This window comes from Eriocheir sinensis, unplaced genomic scaffold (assembly GCF_024679095.1).
Source record: "Eriocheir sinensis breed Jianghai 21 unplaced genomic scaffold, ASM2467909v1 Scaffold1667, whole genome shotgun sequence".
NCBI lineage: Eukaryota > Metazoa > Arthropoda > Malacostraca > Decapoda > Varunidae > Eriocheir > Eriocheir sinensis.
In genome coordinates this window covers 1-20,878 of record NW_026111036.1, presented here as the reverse complement: position 1 = coordinate 20,878, position 20,878 = coordinate 1, and the positions used below count along the sequence as shown (strand labels likewise).

The 20,878-nt window shown below is 40.9% G+C and overlaps 1 protein-coding gene across 2 annotated transcripts; it reads right to left on the bottom strand.

Moving 5' to 3' along the window:
• Positions 1-3,497: 3,497 nt before the first annotated feature.
• LOC126990454 (uncharacterized) lies at positions 3,498-15,460 on the bottom strand. 2 transcript variants are annotated; one of them, XM_050849058.1, is made up of 12 exons: positions 14,577-15,460; positions 13,376-13,696; positions 12,673-12,855; positions 11,203-11,366; positions 10,432-10,642; positions 9,962-10,070; positions 9,477-9,668; positions 8,758-8,845; positions 7,914-8,127; positions 7,029-7,152; positions 4,327-4,523; positions 3,498-3,911 (listed from the first exon to the last, which is right to left on the bottom strand). In XM_050849058.1, the coding sequence occupies exons 2-12, from the start codon at positions 13,595-13,597 to the stop codon at positions 3,783-3,785; spliced, it is 1,833 nt and encodes a 610-aa protein (XP_050705015.1). In that variant the 5' UTR covers positions 13,598-13,696; positions 14,577-15,460; the 3' UTR covers positions 3,498-3,782. The 2 variants fall into 2 exon arrangements, with proteins under 2 accessions (XP_050705015.1, XP_050705014.1); XM_050849057.1 differs by having other exon boundaries at positions 4,327-4,526; positions 14,577-15,459.
• Positions 15,461-20,878: the final 5,418 nt, after the last annotated feature.

Here is a 20,878-nt window from a genome sequence, read left to right as displayed (position 1 = left end):
TGGCCCATCTATTACTGTGTGTGTGTGTGTGTGTGTTAGTGGCCCATCTATTACTGTGTGTGTGTGTGTTAGTGGCCCATCTATTACTGTGTGTGTGTGTGTTAGTGGCCCATCTATTATTGTGTGGGTGGGTGTGTTAGTGGCCCATCTATTATTGTGTGGGTGGGTGTGTTGGTGGCCCATCTATTACTGTGTGTGTGTGTGTGTGTGTGTGTTAGTGGCCCATCTATTATTGTGTGGGTGGGTGTGTTAGTGGCCCATCTATTACTGTGTGTGTGTGTGTTAGTGGCCCATCTATTATTGTGTGGGTGTGTGTGTGTTAGTGGCCTATCTATTACTATGTGGGTGTGTGTTAGTGGCCCATCTATTACTGTGTGGGTGGGTGTGTTAGTGGCCCATCTATTATTGTGTGGGTGGGTGTGTTAGTGGCCCATCTATTACTGTGTGGGTGGGTGTTAGTGGCCCATCTATTACTGTGTGGGTGGGTGTGTTAGTGGCCCATCTATTACTGTGTGTGTGTGTGTGTTAGTGACCCATCTATTATTGTGTGGGTGGCGGCCCATCTATTACTGTGTGGGTTTTGCTTACCTAGTGATAGTAAAGAGGGTAGGGAGCTTTGCTCATAGGGTGCCTCTTCTCAGTGTGTTTTTCCATTCTGTCGTACCAATTTTTGAAAGTATTGACACAAGGGCTGGATATAACTTCTTCAGGCAAGCTGTTCCACTTATTCACTACCCTTGCCCGGGGTTAAATTAGTCATACACTTAAGTACACTAAAGCACATAACGCAGTCCAGTCAAGGAGACTCTATGCTGCGCTCACTTGGTGATACTCGATATGTTGGCTGTGGCGGCGGCTTGGAGGGGTCATATTTAAATGCTTGCTTATTCCAGTGATTATCTAAGCGATTTTTGAAAGAATTAATTGATACGGCCTCGGCAACCTCGGCTGGGAGATCATTCCATATGGGTACTGTTCGGTAATAAAAACTGTTCCGCTGCACTCCATAAACACCGTCCACAGGGCGATGTAGGTAGAGTTGTCTTGAATGACGACGACTAGGTCTGCCCAGGGGTTTGAAGGATGCTGGGCGTAACTCCTTTTTGCATTGATTGAAGTGTTTCCACAGTTATATCATGTCCCCTCTACAGCGTCTGTATTTCAATGTTGGCATGTCCAGGAGTTTAAGTCGTTCTGGGTAATCGAGGTGCTGGAGACCATCCACTTGTTGGGTAGGTCTTTTTTGGACTTGTTCAATTTTGTCTGCCAAACTCTTATATCTTGGTGACCATACTGGTGTGCATACTCCAGGTGGCTTCGGACAAAAGCTGGGTAGAGGAGTTATAGGAGTCATATATTCATTGTTCTTATCATCAAATATATCTTGGTTTGATAATAAATGTATATACTGTATGTCCATCATCATTTGGCAGCCTAATGGATAGTTATATAACGAAGCCTAGCCTCACTGTCCTGATTTTTTGCATATTCACTTAGATTGTGATCTGAAGACGGGAGGCACGGGCCAGCCATCATCAAGGGGCAGGGGCTCAGCTGATCGCTCGTGCCTCCCAATATGACCGACAGTTGTTTTTCCTAAAAACAAAAGCGAAGCGGTGTGACGTCAGTGCAACCCCTCTGTAGGTGGTCTGTCCTTAAATCTAAGTGGGATATTATAAATAAGAGGATAGCTTCCCTTGGTGATGTTAATACTTACAACATGGATTCTTTTTTGTGAAATTATAGCCTATTAATCAAATGCATGGCGCCAAAACTTGGAATTTCTACTTTAGTATTATAAAGGATCGTGCTGCACTGGACCACTGCCGAGATTACGATATACTCGCCCTTAAATTACCCTATTAATTTACCACAAAATCAGCTTGTTGGTCAGTCTCACGTACTGTATAGCTGTGATGGCGCCTGTGTGGAGTGTGTGTGGCATGCGGGGGATTTTGGACTTTTACAAGAAATATGGTGTTGTTACGCCACCCCCCGCACCACACCAACCACGGGCAGGGAGGCAGCGTGCCGAGCGAACACACGGGAGTCGTGAACTCCAGAACCAATGTCTATAAATACTTATATTGACATTGCCCAGAACAGCCAGACGACGCGGTGTGGTGTCATCCGTCATCCGGTATCGTAAGACATCCCATCCTTAATTTCGCATCGCGGAAATAAATCTTTACTATCACAGAGTAACTAAGTGAGGTATCTAAGTGTAAAAAAGTACCAAGGAGGTCCTAAAAAGCGATGCAAATTGTTGATATCCTATATAGTTATATAGGACTACATACATAGGGGAGAGCGGTGATGATTCGGCCACTTTTTAGAAAAAAAATATTTTTAGAAAAAAATGTTTAAGAAGTAGTGTAATTTTGTTGATCTCAAAATGTTCCTTCATCATTTGGCTCTTTAGGCTGCTAATATGACACTCGTAGCTATTTCCAGTTTTCAGATGTAGGTGATGAAAGACAAGTTTCTAAATCGTCCGAACCATCCCCACTCGGCCAGGGAGGTGGGACGGTACGGACACTCATAGTGCTCACCATAATATTAATATAACTTAAGTTTGATTGGCTAGTAAACAAGATTATATCTACTACAAAACATTTGTGTAAGGACAAAAGTATCCTCTTAATATTTATAGGGAAAAAAAAGAACTACAAGAAATATCTCAAAAATTTTGGTATTATGGCTTCCTTCTCTTCTCACAAGCATAATATCTGAATATAAATCAACCAAATTAACCTTTTCATAACCGTTGTAACATCTATAGTGTTTAAATTTATATAAATTTAATAAAAATCATGAAAAAAATCAACTGTCCGAATCATCACGACTCTATAAAAAAAACAAATGTGTGGTCACACTCCTTTTCCAACACGAGAGCCTCGGTGGTGATTGTGTTATACGGCAACACCTTCGCCGTGCATCGCTGCGTCACCGAAATAATTTACATTTCGCTACTTGCCATGTTTTTAAAGTGAGAGCGTACGATACACCCTGAAAATATTACATACGAGATGCAAAAAAAACCCATAAAATCGGACTTGCATCGAAAAGAACAGCTCTGAGGGCGTGGTTGTCCCTTTGTGGGCCAAGGCAACAAAGTTATCCACATTCACACAAAATCTCGCGGCACTCACTCCCATACACTTTACAATAAGTGCTATGGCCGGACCATCTCACTGTCCGAATCATCACCACTCTCCCCTACGTCATCATTTGCTTTCATGATAATATAAATAAACTTGGGTGGGACAGATCCCGACAAGCAGTCGACAAAAGACACGGTACCGTGTCGAAATTCATGTATGTATTCAGGATGGGATGTCTCACGATACCCGGGTCTCATGAAACCACACCGGTCTCTGCCCCCAAGCTTCTCTGCGTGCCTAAAAATAATATGCTCAATAGCATTTCTGAGGGTAAACTGCTCACTAGGGTTCAACTTTAAATGGGGTTTAAGAAATACAAAAAATAACCACAATACTACATACAATGTTTTACTTCTTTATCAATAGTTAGTAAACCTTCAATTCATACATTTTCATTTCTTATGACTGCCTTCTCTGACTTCCTATTTGGCCTCTACAGGAAACAGGATCTACAATGATGTATGTATACGAATTACAAAATAATTACATACCTGGTTAGTAGATATCATAATACAATGCCAACGCCAAGAACAGTTCTAAAGAAAAGTGAATTACAATTACAATTTACATGGTAATCTAATTACCATAAAGCCAAAAAAATCTGAGTGACAGCCAACCCTACAGTGGTCTGGAAGGCGGTTCAGCCATGGCTCGTTCCAGGTGGCGTTGTTTTCTCTCGGCTCGCCGCATTTCAGTTTCCTGTCGCTTCTCCTCTTTAAGCCGAGCTTGTCGGGACTGCTCACAATTCTGCAATTCCCGAAATCAAAACCTTAGTGGAAGTACTTGCATAAAGACATCTCTCCTGTATATAGTTGGTACTTAGTTAACTTCAATATATTTAGCTCTAAAAGGTGCATGCTAATTCTGCAACTGGTGATAAAGCTACCTCTGGGGGTTACACAATATCACCAATTCCCTTCATTTTTACAATAAAGGTCAAAGGCAACAAAATAATACTTGTCTGTAATATGCTGCTTCCATCCAGAGATGAGAAAAAGAATGATGAAAATAATTTATTTCTAAAGGTATCTCAACACTGCTCTTTTGTTTGCACTCTTTACGTAAGGTATCGAAACAAGCCTTATGAAACTAGAGGAACAGTGAGGAAGGAATAAAGAAAACAAGACAAACAACAATCAACAAATTAAAAAATAGAGCTCACCAAGAAAATGGCATCTCTGAGTGCTGGATCAATGTTGTCTAGTTGAGCACATAGGTCTGTAACTCTGGCCTCCAGCAATGCCAGTAGAGCCTCCTGCCCCATGCCAGCACTAACGGTTGGTTCACTCATAACCTCCTCCACTGGGCTCTCCTTGCCTGGGCTCGACTTGCCTTCTGTTGCAGCTCCTCCTCCTCCGCCTCCTCCATAAATATACAATATTGTACTTAGCTACTGTGTAAAAACAGAATATTTAAAAACAATTACATGGTCAAGTGGCTATTACTTTTCCAATATCATTACCTTAACTACCACAGACAGAAATATCAGTCAATCAATCAATCAATGTGGGCATACGTCGAGGGACGGGTCGCCTCACCAAACCCAGGGATTCCTCCGTGCGTCTTTGCTCCATGACTTTTCAATACTTGCAAGGACAGGGTATTAGGCAAAGTTGCTGGTCAAAGTCATTGCAGAGCATCTGTAGTCGACGTCAAGATCATTGACCTTGTTTTCAGTTATGATATCGTACTTCTTACGGAATCGCTGCATGGAGGTCCTGGTGATAATTCTCAAGGTGCTGTATGGGTAGTGAAGCCTCTGGGGCTGAAGGTCTCCTGGGACAAAACCAAGCTCCAGTCGTTTCGAGGCTTGCTGGATGTCACAGTTCAGTCTGTCCATGTATGTGGTGAGGATGTCTGTGTCACCAAAAGCTTCACATACCTCGATAGCGTAGTGCATAACAGTGGTGGGTCTCACCAGGAAGTCACTTGACGGATTGGCCTGGCCCACGGAGTTATGGACTCGCTCAGTTCGAGTATATGGCGTTGTCGATATCTATGCAGGCAGGCAAAGATTCGAATCTTTAAGCCGTTTGTGCTCCCTGTCTTACTGTATGGCTGTGAGACATGGACACTGAATAGTGCCTTGGAGAGGCGTGTCAATGCCTTTTGTTCCAAGTGCCTTTGCAGGATCACGGGGTATCGCTGGAATGACCGTGTCGGAACAGCGAATACTCTGTGAAACTGAACCGAGGCCTGTTACCCGCTTAGTCAGTTAACGCCAACTCCGGCTATATGGGCACGCAACGCGCCTTCCGGATGTTGATCCTGGTCACAGGGTTGTTTTTACAACCCTGAGTGGAGGAGACCAAAGGGACGCCCATGTAACTCATGGCTAGGGTAAGTCAGCTGATCCTGCCAAGAAGGACTTGAGATGGATAGGGCAGTTGCATGGCAGCTTGCTCGGGAGAAACACTGGGAGTATGGACGGCGAGTGAGTGAAGTGACGCGCCCCCGGGCGTATGCTCCCCATCAGTTAGTTAAAAGAAAATCATAAAGAAAGCACTCTGATGAGTAATAATGACAATATGAATAGTTTAAATTTTCTTATTTTTAGAATCATTGATTTTGCTTCAGATGAAAGGAATAATTTGCTGAATTTTCAAGGATAGTGCGTATTATATGCCTGGCAATAAATAGGACACATGCTTTTTATATGTGAGAAGAAAAGTTCCTTGTTTTGTACCTTGATGAGTAATGATGGCACTACAAATAGGAAAATTTTATAATTTAAGATTGATTGCTTTCCAACAGACCAAAGGAATATCAATACGATTTTTCAAGGATACTGCTCTTTATGTGTGTACCATAAACAGGAGACTTTTTGTTAAATGAAAGGTTGCTTTTCTGTACTCTGATGAGTAATAACGGCACAGCAAAGGAAAACATTTGCTATATATTTCAGAATGATTTTTTTTTTTTTTTTTTTTGCATCAGAACAAAAGATTATTTCATTGAATGTCAAAGTGTATTGCTTTTTTATATGTCTAGACAGATTTACAAGACATGCGTTTTTTGTTAGATAAAAAGTATTACTTTGAAATGAAGAAAATCCTTCAGTATCAATGGTTGAGTAATTTCATGATCAAATTTGTATTTGACTAATTTGTTTGTGTTTCTACTGAACTTAGAGTCAAATCATTGACATTTTTTTATATTTTTTCTCTCCATTTATGTTTTACCGGTGATACATTTGGCGACTATTGGAAGTTTGCAGCGTACCACCGGTGGTGCATATGGCGGTTAACGTGTTAAGACTAGCGAATTGCTGAAATTCTTGTATAAAGGTCTCGGCGCTTAAGTCCTCAGCTAGATCTAAGTGTATTGCCTTTGTGGAAACACAAGTAAATAAACAAATGTACAATTTCCTGGGGTGAGTTTGACCTTCAGTTATTGTGATAGCCCCAGTATAATCAACTCCGGTTACCGCAGAAGGTTGGAGCAATTTCATCCTGTTAGAGGAAAGCTGAGGAAGTCCTGGGTATTTGACAGGTCGCCCCTTATATCGCTTGGATACCTAACAATCCTTGAGGTAGTGTTTTACTGCCTACCTACTCTAAGGGATCCAATAATGTTTCTTTATATAGGCTGATGAATTTATAAAGTCCAGGATTGCCATAGTTTACCTTCCCTAGGTTTCCCCAAGTACCCATTTATCGACCAACAAGGGAGGGTGAACAACTGGGTGAGCTGCTCGCTGACTGCCTGGGCTGGAATTAAAACCATAGAGTCATAGCCAGGTGCGCTAACCATTACTCCACGGAGATTGAATATAGTAATGAATGGGGGAAATAAATGAAGAATAACTAGTCCTCAGTTGTTGCTTGATCATATCTTTGTGTACCCTTTTGTATTATTACTAACCTTTAGTTTTTGCTGCTGAGTTCTGGGGCGACAGTTTCTTGAGTGGAGGCACTTCTGGGACAGCCTGTGGCACCAACGGGGAATACTTACTGGAACCAAAAACGTCACTCACCACTTCAGCAATCTGGTGATGATGAGGAAGGTTAAGTCCATAAAAAAATATATGGTAGCGTATGTTTACTGATTCATATTCAACCATCAAATCATTGCTCATACAGTAAGACATCAATTTATTATGATAGGTAGGTGTTATTTCAATAGTTTATCAGTTTGCTACTGAAGAGAAAACTTAATACTAAATACGAAATGTAAATAATAGTTGGAAAGATGTTTAGGAATTAGTAAGTGGGAAGCATGCGGGCATGGTGTCCTGGAGGACTCGCATTCAAGTCCCGCCTGCCGCTACAAGATGGCATTTTTCAATCATCACTGAGTGGCCACAGACTACCCACGTGCTGTCCTGAAGACCACCTGTCAACCCAGACTCTAGACAGACTCTTTAAAGAGGATCAAAGATGAACTACGCGGGGTAGCATGAGCCAAGCAAAAGGGCGCCACTAAAAAAAAAAAAAAACCACTTGGCGGCGCCATTACGGCCTGGGACTGACCAACAGACCCTGTCAAGATAGCCTCCCAGTATTGTAGGCTGAATGTAAAATAATAACAGTATATGTAATAATATTAATATGATAATAATAATAATAATAATAATAATAATAATAATAATAATAATAGTGATGATGATGATGATGGTAATAATATAAATTAACAAATTGAGGGGTGGAATACGTCTATAAGTGAGTTAACTGGGTGGAAGTGTCATGGTGCCCTTGAGATAGCAATGCAATGTATAGGGAAGGATGAAGGGTAACAGCAATGGCGTACCTGAGCCACAAGTTTGTCCAGCTGTGCCTGAGCCTCGGCATCACCTGAGAGCCTCGGCCACTCTCCTATCAGTGTCTGGAGGTCCTGCAGCTGCCCCTCGTGGCCTCCCCCTCGAGCCTTTTCTTGTAGCTGCTCAATTTCCTGAAGGCGACTGTTCAGTTTTTTCTGCCGACTGTCTACTTCTTTATTTAGAGCTTCTGTTTGGTTCTGTATCCTGTTAAGGACCATATTGGAGTGTTTATATTTACTTTCATGTGTTACCTTCATTAAACTATATATCCATAATTAACCAAAGAAAAATTAAATAAAATAAAATTGGAAGCAGCCTTTCATTAAGACTATAGTCGGTTCCACGAGAGCTGGCGTTCCTAATCCTTCATTGGTGGACTCACGGACTTGGCATCATTGCTTGGGTGACGGTCTATTGTGTGGCTCATTGGCTGTTGTTTGCTAGATTTAACCTGCCGTGACATAGCCTACTCTCTCTCCTTTTCTGGTACCTCCTATCAGTAGCATCACCCAAGCAATGATACCAAGTCTGCGAGTCCACCTCTGAAGGATTTGGCCCGCCACCTCACGTGGAACCGACTATAGTCTTGTCGTATCACAGTGGCGTGATATAGAAGTCTTCCACTCCCCTCTAACACGAAAGCATACTTCAATGCCTCCAAAGACATGTTACGGAGGTGCATGGAAAAACTAATTAAATTAATAATCTGTTTGTTACTTCAATATTTTTTGGTTACATCTAATAATGGGGATCAATTCTAATACTGATATAATTTTATAAGCAAGGAAAATGTGAGAAAGATAAAATTACTAGAATTCAATACTTCTACCTGACCTGGTGAGAAGGCCGAGCAAAGCATGGCACTGGGACTCATACATGCTGGCCAGGTCAACCAAATGTTCATCGTCTCCCAAAAACTGGTCTGTAAAGAATTTCAGCGTGACATGTTGCATGTTGCTCTTCATTATTTACATCAACGATGTGGATGTTGGAATCAATAATCTCATTAGTAAGTTTGCAGACGACACAAAGATTGGTAACTCGGTTCTCACTGACGAAGATACACAAAGTTTCCAAGAGGCTTTGCATAAAATTTCAGCTTGGTCTGAAAGATGGGAGATGCTCTTTAACGTAGACAAGTGTCAGGTCCATCAAGTTGGAACAAGGTATAAGAAGTTTGATTGGCGTCAAACTCAGAAGCATTCAATGCGTCAAGGACCAGATTTCGGATTGAGAGGTGTCTTGATACACTCTTCTTGAAAGAGGTCAAGTCTTAGGCAGGAGGAAATACAAACGAAGGAAAGCTGTTCCAGGGTTTACCAGTGAAGGGCATGAAAGAATGGAGATTCTGGTTAACTCTTGCAAAAGGGGTTTGGACAGTATAGGGATGAGCTTGAGTAGAAAGTCGTGTGCAGCGGGGCCGCGGGAGGGGGGTTAATAAGTCAATAAGAGCAGAAGTTTTACAAGCCTTATTTTTCAAGCTCTTACTCCAGTTTAATTAATATAGATAACAAAAGAGCAAGAACAAAACCAATCAAGAAAGCATTCTATACCAAAAGCTTCGTGGTCACAGGCCTCATCATCCTCTTGGACAGCGTCCACCTTGTCTTCTGAAACCTCAGAGGCCTGCATGGGTGTTTGTTTGCTGCCCAGCCCAGAGGACGACCTGCTCTGGGATGTGTCTGTCCTCAGCATGCGAAGGAGAGCCAGGTCAGCCCCTAGTGTTCCCCCTCCACCTCCCTCACCTTAAAGCAGAGAAGGAGAGGACTTGCTAAATGATGAGGTAATTTGATTTTGATTTTCATTTGGTAATGCATGCACATATACAATGAACTCATGAAATAGATCAATACATATTCCTTATGGGTCTTATAATTAGGGTAATGGATATTATATATATGACTATAATGATTTTAATTTGATAAAATAATAATTGTGGATATAACTACTGGGCAATTGTTTTGAGAAACATACGCAGATCTTTATAGATATTATAAATGGATGAAACAGAATGGAACACATAAGCATGAATGGTTACCTCTTGGTGAGACAGCTTGAGTACCAGTTGTTGCCACAGTAACTGCTCGAGCAAGTTCAGCTAACTCAGAGCCCTCTATTGGCTTTCCTTCTATGAAAGATGATGACTCCTGAATTTCAAAATGAATAAATCGTCAGTATCAAGAGAAAAAAAATAAAGTAAAATTCTCATTTATCACAAACAAATAGTCGGGCCATCAATCATTCATTAATACTCAACTTGCTAGGTTGAGTCAAGGTAGTAGATCTTGTGAATTTGTTGTTCTAGTGCCTGTATGATCTGCTTTCACAGCTAATTTAGAAATATAAATGAAACATGTACCTACTATTCCAATAATCAATTAACTAATTCATAAAACTGAGGACAAAACTCAAGATGGTCAAGTTCTTAATATTGACTAAATTCTTCCTTTTTCTAAAATGTATTACAACAAGTTCAACACTTTAGGATGATTAAACACCAATATATACCTTCACTCTTTCTTGGATTTCATGGATTTTTCTCTTTAAGTCTTTGAGAGACTGTGAAGGAGTGACAGCTGCCAGGAATTGCTGGAAGGCTGTCAGCACCTGCAGCCTCTCCGCTTCCTCCTCCTTCACTGTCTTGGCCTCTGCTAGCAAGCCTGAATAGTAGTCAATCCGTATCTCCGCCTCAGTCATGTTATGCTTGGCACACTCTCCTCTGATGGGTGGAACATTTGTCATTCCTTGTTACTTTTATCTTTTTCAACTAAGCCATCATTCAAGACATTAGTATAAAAAGATCTATTATTTTGGATTCATTACCTACAGTAGGAGTTTCTTCTCAAACCGAGTCATACGCCATTGGAACAACCTTCTGGCTGAAGTAGTAAATGCAGAAACCATCAATTTCTTCAACAACTACATCGACTGTTACTTTGTTGCAACTGGAGTAAATAAATGTACGCACTGAAGAGCTTCGGTCTGCTCTGCAAGCACGAAGTGACTGCCAAGCAGATCATATTACTTGTGTTTGCAACCTCATAATGAGGCGTCCTGTTGCCTGCTTTTTCATGTTTCAAAGTTTGTACTTGAAATGCAATTGTGAAGTAAAGTCTATTTTATTGCTCTGTAATCTTCCTCCGGCTGTTAGCCGTTTAATTCTAAAGGCTTAACTCCTCACGTTTTCTACAAATACTGTGGTTTTAGAATACTTTTGTTTAATACAGACTAACCAAAAACATCTAGTACTCAACTCATGATAAGACAATGCTGTCAAACCTTGTCATGGTGTCAGTCACTTCACTGTAATGGTGCTGAAGGAATTCCTGAAGAGCCTCTTCATGATACTTAAGCTGAGTTTCCAGTTGGGTGTTGACAGCTCTCTCCTGCTGCAGCTCCTCTTGTAATCGCTGGGACTCAACCTCAGCTACTCGGGCCAAGTTCTGTCAACAGGAATCAGTTTGTAGTCTATAAGATAAACTCTTGATGACTTGATAAAAATGTACCAGAAAATATTAACTCCTAAAGGGCGGTGATGTAACGTGAAATCGGCTCTCCCTTTACGGCATTGTCCTGACATTTTTCCGAAAATTGCTCACTTTCCATTATTGATTTCACAGCTCTCCCTAAGTCAATAGCTTTAGACTTATGAGCGGTTAAGGATTGATTCAAAAGCCTTAGAATGACAGGAAAGTAAAGCTACAGGGCGGTAGTTTGAGGGATTGGAACGGTCACCCTTCTTAGGCACAGGCTGTATGAAGGCATACTTCCAGCAGGAAGGAAAGGTAGATGTTGACAGGCAGAGGTGAAGGAGTTTGAGCAGGCAGGGTGTCAGCACGGAGGCACAATTTTTAAGGATTAAGGACAATAGGAGACACTCCATCAGGTCCATAAGCCTTCTGAAAGTTGAGGCCAGAGAGGGCATAGAAAACATCATTCTTAAGACCTCAATAACAGGCATAAAGGAGTCAGAGGGGGGATGAGTAGGAGGAATGTGTGTGTGTGTGTGTGTGTGTGTGTGTGTGTGTGTGTGTGTGTGTGTGTGTGTGTACGGTTGTCTGACTGGCCTCATGGCTGGCTGACTGACTGATGGCCGGCTGGACGACTCGTATGTTGGACTTTTTCCGCATGAGTGAGTGTGAGTGAGTGAGTGAGTGAGAGAGAGAGAGAGAGAGAGAGAGAGAGAGAGAGAGAGAGAGAGAGAGAGAGAGAGAGACCATGTTTAATAGATATTTTTGTGATTTGATACTCAGGTAACCAACCAATTTGCATAATTATATAATTGTAATATTTAATTGTATAGACTTATATACATAATTATAATAACATTTGATTTGAATGGGTAAATGCTAATAAAATATAATTCAAATATCCTTGTTGCAGATGCCTACTGCCACATCATCCACTAATTAAAATAAAAAAACCTATCCCTTAATATGATGGATCTTTGTTTTAGGGAATTGGCTTTTATTTTTCTTTCAGTTAGTAAGATTCATTATGGTGTTTGTGTCTACTGAAACTTTGCATCTCTAAACATTACTGTTTTCTGAATATATTCATGTCTTATCAATGGATCACTCTGCATGACAGGGGGAGACTCTAAAAAACAAATATTTTAATTTTATTTTCAACGGAACCAGCTATCAGATCAACAATAACAACAACAAAAAAAAGTGAAAACTTCTCATAAAAGTTTAGTCCACCAGGATCAGACAGCTCCTTTTCTAGAGATATACCCGAACTGCTTACCTTGTCACGGGCTGTGCTGCGGGCAGTGGAAAGGTACTCTCTGGCAGTAAGGGGCTGAGTACTGGGGCCTGATATGCGGCTGCGGCGGGGTGGCCCAAGCTGCTCTGTGGGCTTCTGGATGCCTTGGGGCCCTCTTCTCACTCGGGACACTGCTAGGGGTTCCTTGCCACTTCTCACAAGTTCCTTTAAAAGATTGTTGGTATGGTACTAAGGGTATGCTTGACAATTTGTACACACCATTCTTCTTTAAACCATTGGGCACCGTTTGCTTCGATATTAGTGTCCACTTTGCATCTCGGCAGCATAAGATCAAAGGTAAGCTTATTATAAGCTATTAAAAAGGCATTGCAGTGAATTAAATGGATCAAATAGCAAATCCCGTTCATGCGCAGTTCAATTTTGGACAAAACTTGACAAAGGGGTGGAATTCAACGCCACACAGGGCAGCGGCTGTCAGTCGTTTCTTAAAATACGGAAGCTGTTCCGTAAAATACGGATTTGTTCCGTATTAGAGTGAGATGTTGCGTTCCTTATATTTCTGAGCTCATAGTGACAATCCTAGTTGCAACCTGCCCACTCACCACTCGATGTCCTCCTTTCTAATGGTACCCTAGCCCCTCCCTTTGGGTGGTAGCCCTTTGAAAGAGTAACCTAACCCACCTCCGTACATCTAGATAATAAAATAAAATCCGGCCACACTCACCTGGTGGAGCTGCCGAACGGAGCGCCCACTGTGTTCAAACAACTCCTGCTCCAGCGGCGGCACATAAGGGCTCGGCACCACCACCTTCTTGGGCACGTGGAACTTGGCTAGCACCGCTCTGATAATGTCCTCATCACTCTTGGAGGCATCCTCAGACGTGCTCTTCATCCTTCGCCACTTGTCCTTGCCAAATCCAACCTTTAATTCCGGCGGCCCACTCATTATGACGGCAGGGTAACCCCAGTGTGCCAGCAATATGAATTTATCTGGGGTTCGAAGCGTCTCCTTGACTTCGATTTCGGTTTACATTGCACAGGATGCCTGTAAACACATATCAAGACTATCAGGTGGTTATTGAGAGAATGGAGAGGGCTGAGCTAGGCTAAAGAGGGCTAACGTGACCATATTGCAGCTAGCGTATCATGCAAGGCCAAAAGAGGAGGAGGTCAAACCTCTGCCCCACCAACGCACGATATCAGTTTGAAGGGGCGTGACTTTGTCTATCGAGTGGTGACGTTACCATAGAAGAATACGGAGGAAAGAAGATGGTTGTTTTACATGGAACTCTCTCCACATCCTCTTCTCACACGCATGGCATCGAATGTCCATCCTTTATCCTCTTATGTTATAGGTATGTGTATTTGTATATGCTCTGAGTTTAATTGATGAAGAGCTCTGGCTATGCATATTGTGCACATGGAATGCACAAATATACTTTCACCATGGAAAACGGAGATTAATCAAAAGCAACACGGGAGGAGAGCGAAGGGACAAGCCAAGGAGACTATACTTATATAGTCTCCTTGGGACAAACTGATTCCGACTTTTTAGATGACCGCGTATAGCCGTATCGCCCCCCCCCCCCCCCGGTGGGAGGTAATGGATCGGAACGGACAGACTTCCCGCCTCTCTTGGCCCTGGTATCAGGACTGTTCAGTATTTGATTGATTGAAGTTTATTGTAGCAAAGAGAATTACAACAAGGGAGATGAGAGGTTATGCCATCCCATCCCCCAGACGAGGCATTATAATAACATGTATCTTACAAAATTATAGAAAATTCAGTATTTGTCTGTAAACTCCTTAAATGTCTGTTTCTGAACGTCTGGGAAGGAATGGTGGTTACTTGTATATATTTGATACTTTAGTTAGGTAATGATGTCACCTGTCCCGCCTTTAATATTCATATGAAGGAACGTCACCTGAATGAAACCGATGTTGGAGATATCACACAGCCGCCTTCCGCATTGATATGTTTGTCTCTCCACGCGGAGTGAGGCGTCTCGTCCCCATGGCAACGGTGCTGCCAGCCACGCCATGCTGTCTTCTTCTTCTTCTTCTTCTTCTTCTTCTTTATAATGGACATGATGTAGATCCTCTTTTCTTCATTTTATTCTATATATCAATGTTACCTTTAACCCTCAGAGTCGCCTCGGTGGTTTGTCTTCTGTCAGTCTGCCTATTCACTGATTAGGCAATTAATCTTCCTTCTTTGATTGATTTTTTTTACAGTTAAGGAAGCAGCTCAAAGGTAACGACATGGAAAAAAAGCCCGCTAAGCACTGCTCCTAAAAAAAAAATACTAGAGAAGAGTGGCCAAAAGAGCAGTGGTGGAGAGGAAGGAATATGCCATTAATACCTACCTAGTCGATCTTCTCTACTTTTATTTTTATTTCGCAATGAACTATGTCACCAAATAATTATGTATTTTACACAATTCATATATTTTTAATTCCTTCATCTTACATGCGTGTGGCGAGGACATCTCGGAAAATTTCACATACCTTGGTAGCGTAATTCAGAACAACGGTGACTCGCCAAAAAGTCTTACGGCGGATTGGTTTGGCCCTCGGTGTAATGGACTCGCTCAGCACGAGTATATGGCGTTGTCGATACCTGTGCAAAAGGATAAAGATCTGGAACTTTAAGTCCCTTGTGCTCCCTATATTACTCTATGGCTGTGAGACATGGACACTAGATGGGGAAATGGAAAGACGAATTGATGCCTTTGATAATAAATGTCTACGCAGAATCATGGGATATCGCTGGAATTATTAGCGTCAAATCGGCGACTTCTCCGTGAGACTGATTCGACATATTATTACCTGCTTAATTCCTCAACGCCAACTCCGGCTATATGGGCATGTGGCATGTTAACCAAAAGCTGATCCTACTCATCGGGTTGTTTCTGTAAGAGACAATCCTGAGTGTAGAAGGACAAGGGGACGCCCACGGAGTTCGTGGCTTGAGCAAGACGATACATCCTTCCGAGAGGTACTCAGGATGGGCCTGCATGGAGACTCCCTCAGAGGGCCACCCAGACTTAGCGTCGTAGGGTGGGCAAGGCGATGTAACCCCGGCGTATGCTCCCATTAATTGACTGATTGATTAGTTATAAATTATAATTCAGTAGGAATATATTAAGGTGACTTATTCAGTTGAAAGGATGGGAAGCTGACTTACAATTTACAGATTCCAAACTTTGCCGTAAATCTTTTCCCATTAAGAAAACAACATGGAATTTCGTGAACATCCATCCCCTACTTAATCAGAATTTTATTTATATGCCTCCAGACGTCACAAAAACTCATTACTATATAGTCACGCTCCAAAGTGTCATTGTAACGTGTTACTCATTAAATTCTCTCTCTCTCTCTCTCTCTCTCTCTCTCTCTCTCTCTCTCTCTCTCTCTCTCTCTCTCTCTCTCTCTCTCTCTGACAACACACCTGCAAATCCCTAAATGAGTCAGTTTCATGGCGCCAGCTAATCCTTCATTTCCTTTCTCTTCATCCTCCATGTCTGCCTGCCAGTTTGCTTGTTCACCTGCCTCTGTCTGTCTGACCGTAGGCTCAGGGAGCATAACGTCAGTGTTACTATTATCCCCATGACACCTCTCCATCCGGCAAGGCCATAGTTAAATATAGAAAGGTGTAATGCCTCCCTGCCAACTGGTAATGGCATGGCTATAAGCCATTGTTCATGCCAACAACACTAAGGAAACACGACACTTAGTGCTTCTTCATGTGTGGTCTACATAAAGGTATTGAGGAGGCGTTTTGTTCCTTGCCATTAAATAGTAGTCTTCTTCGTACCTTTTAATAGTCTTGAAGGATAGGAGGAATGTGGCTGGGACAATGTTTCTGTCTTTGGCTTGTGTGTTGTTTCCTTCCCTGTGTTGTAGTACGTCTGATTCTGTATATATATATATATATATATATATATATATATATATATATATATATATATATGTATGTATATATATATATATATATATATACATATATATATATATATATATATAATAATAATAATAATAATAATAATAATAATAATAATAATAATAATAAAACAATTGGTTATTAATATCAAATATGTTAGTAATAATACTTTTTACTTCTTTTTTTTTATAGTATGCAAAAAAAAAGTGGCCCGCTAAGCACTGCCCCTATTCAGAGAGGTTAATATCGGGAGGAGAGGTAAATCTTTGATACTTCCTCCTGATAGAGATCAACTCGTACGTTGGAGGAAATATACTCAAGAAAAGCTGTTGCAGAGTTTACCAATTAATGAAGGTTGAAAAAATGAATATACTGGTTAACTTTATGCGTAAGGGATTTTACAGTATAAGGACGAACTGGAGTAAACCGTCGTATGTAGTAGGGTCGTGAAGTGGTGGCATGAAAATATCGAAAAAGATTAAAATTAGTGGCCACTTTTTATTTCTGTTAGCTTAATTAACAGGGTGTCCTGCAAAAGGTTCTATCCTATTCCAACACTTTTGTTCACTGATGATTTTTTTCAAAACAAACCATCCTATCCACTCTCTCTTTCAAGCTTATGATTCTACTCTGCATTACTCTCTAAATCTTTTGACAGAAGATTCTTCCAACAGGAATTACATGATTCTAAGCTGAGGCTTGCAGAACGCTTAACCCTCAGACCTAACTATCATTTCCTGATTAGTAGAAGGAAATTGTCCTCAGAGCCTGGAACCACACTTCTTATTTCATACACACACACACATTGCTATACACACACACACACGGTATATCATTGTTAATATTGATAACACACACACACACACACACAATAATGGATTGATAATAATAATAATGATGATGATGATGATGATGATGATGATAATAATATTTCTATTATTATTATTATTATTATTATTATATTCCCCTAGAGCCTCAGAAAACTCATTATATCTACAAGTCACATCGACAATTATTATTATTATTATTATTATTATTATTATTATTATTATTATTATTATTATTATTATTATTACACACACACACACACACACACAATATTGAAATTAGTATTGCACACACACACACACACATTATTATTATTATTATTATTATCATTATTATTATTATATGTTAATATAATTATTGTTATTATCATTATTATTATTATTATTATTATTATTATTATTATTATTATTATTATTATTATTATTATTATTATTATTATTATTATTATTATTATTATCAGTAGTAGTAGTGGTAGCAGTAAGAGAAGAAGGAAGAGGAGAAGGTGGGGGAGGAGGAGGAGGAGGAGGAGGAATAGAAGTAGTACAAAAAAAATCGATAAATTTGAAAAAAATATAGTGTTACTTTTTCTCCCCAGTACCTATGAGCTTCCTGTGTCTTTATAGTGAGTCAGCAAGCTAAGTTCTTGCGGCGGTCACACGGCAAAAGCGTGCTGCATATCACCTCCCTGACCATCATCACGTCACCTCCTGCCCTTACGTTGTCAAGATACTGCTCTGAGGAGGAGGAGGAGGAGGAGGAACTATGACACGTATGTATCCTCTGCTTGACTCCATCTCTCTCTCAACAGATAGTATTTTTTTTTCTTCATATTGGCAATCGTTATAATCTTAGTTAGTTATCCATTCATTTATCATTTTGTCTTCTTCGTAATTACCAAATGGACGCAGATTTTTTGCATTTTCTTTCATCAAACAGTAGCTACACATGTAAAACATCACTTGTAATGATATCCCACTTTTATTTGTTCTCTCTCTCTCTCACACACACACACACACACACACACACAAGGCCGGTCATTGCCACAGCAATAACATGCTTCCTTCTTTTCACTCATTGCTTACCAGTTTCCTCTTACTCACAGACTTTTCATCTGCTCTCTCTTTTCCACGGGATGGAAGGACAAATTCTCAAAACATACCCGACGGGCCAACGCCACCTCACCACCACTCAACCTGACCTCCTCCCATGCCTAAGTTGGTCCACTACCACCAATAGGCGGCGGCAACCAGCCTGGCCTCGAGGGCTGCTCAGGCATAGTTGCTACCCGCTTTTCGTAGTGAGCACGAGTGCTCCCCCACCAAGTGTAATTTGCCATGAGAGCGACTTTCATCTATCTCTCATAGCAAAGCGTGCACCCACCTGTGCCCCTGTCTGGCTTTTGCTCAGTGACTGGCTTCGTCCTCATATCACTTGTAGGTACTGGACTGTGATGTAATGGGGATTGAAAAGACTGAATACAAAGAAATTAGCGGGGGGATTCTATGTACTAACCTTACACTCTTTTTTTTCCAAAAAAAACGAGTGGAGTTATAATAATGTCAAAATGGGGTTTATTTTGTATGAATTATGTTTTTGCTTTGCATGTAGTTGATTTTACTTGTGTAAAATTATGGTTTTATATATACTTACCTCTCGTACCTTTCCATGAAAGGTGTCACATGAAATATGTATGATGATTTGGAATTTATTTGAACTTAGTAAACTAGTTATTTTTTTTATTGTTCTATGAGTTATTACTACAGTTTTTATGCTATTATTATATATACACACACATGCACACATACATATTATTATTATACATATTATTATTATTACATATTATTATTATTATTATTTTATTATTATCATAATCTATTTTTATTATTATTATGTGACGTGATAAAGGTATCGATCTCGGAAATTAACTCAAGAGAACTCTTGAAAATATGCTTTTCTCTCTCTCTCTCTCTCGCTCTGCTCGCTCGCTTGCTCTGCCTGCTCTCTTCACACACACTTCACACACACACACACACACACCGCCCGGTAGCTCAATCGGCTAGAGCGCCACTGCAAAGGCTTCACGGCCAAACAGGTGGCAGGTTCGAGCCTGCTCAGGGCCAAATTATCGTTCGACTAGGAGGATACTATCCCCCTTTCTCAGCAAGGGGGGATGGGGTGTGGAGGTGATGTCCTGGCAGTAATTCTGTTATCGACGATAATGAGTAATGCACTCCTGCTTTTTCGTGTCGGGACTCTGGGAGGGTACCATGGAGGAAAGCGAGTCCAACTCGTAGATCAGGCTGTGGTGAATTACATACACTTACGCACACATTCATTCATTCATTCACTCTTTTTATCTAGGGTTAGGCAACACATTGGATCACTTCTTTCAGCACACACTAAAAAAAAAAAAAAACCTGCAGCTGTTGCTTGGGTCTGTATTGTTATTAGAGAGAGAGAGAGTGAGAGAGAGAGAGAGAGAGAGAGAGAGAGAGAGAGAGAGAGTGAGAGAGAGAGAGAGAGAGAGAGAGAGAGAGAGAGAGAGAGAGAGGTATGCTTTGTTAGTGAAAGTAGTCCTGCTACAACCACTCCCACCCTTGCCTATGTGGCGAGTTTTCCTGATGTGACAATGGAATGCAGACTACTACTACTACTACTTCACTACCGACTACTACTACTACTATAGGTTGCGTGCGCAACTCATCGTTCAAACTGGGGCTGGAGTTGCTGATGCAAAACAAACTGTGCAAGTTTCTTTTGCTTTTGAACTGTTCCGCGTGGTGCCGCAAAAACAGACTTTTTGCCGAAAATGCCATCCACTTGTTCAGTGTTGCGTGCGGTAATAAAGCGAGTAAAGCTCCCCTGACACAAATCGTTTTACAGACGACCAGCTACCTCTCAACCCGATAGTAACCCATTGCGATGGTGAAATAGTTCCAAAACCATTTCAAATAGTCCGTTTGGGCGTTCGATTCCGCGGTCCTCTCCTCCTCTCCGCTCTGTCATATAGTCCCATTTCATTTTTCCTCATATAATGTTACCTATAGCTAACGAATGAGAGGAAGGGATATGTAACCATTGACTACTACTACTACTAATACCATCACTATAGTTTTAGTTAGCGAGTAGTAGTAGTAAAGATGATGAGGAATACCTACCGACACCAATTACAACAACTATACAGCGTTCTCAATTTTAATCTCATGTGACAAAATCGTGACTTTCACAAAAAGAAAAAGGAAAAAACAAATCAGTCAAACAAAACAAACAAACAACAACAACAACAACAAATAACAAAGCACAATCTTTTTATACTTACGCCAACGCATATTTTTCAGCACTCAATGCGTTTTTTTCGCTCCTTACACGTACGTGCACTCGATGACTTTCACTTACAGAAGCTTTGGCAAGGCTTACGCTATCTGTTCACCTCTCGATACGTGTTTGCTTCATGTGT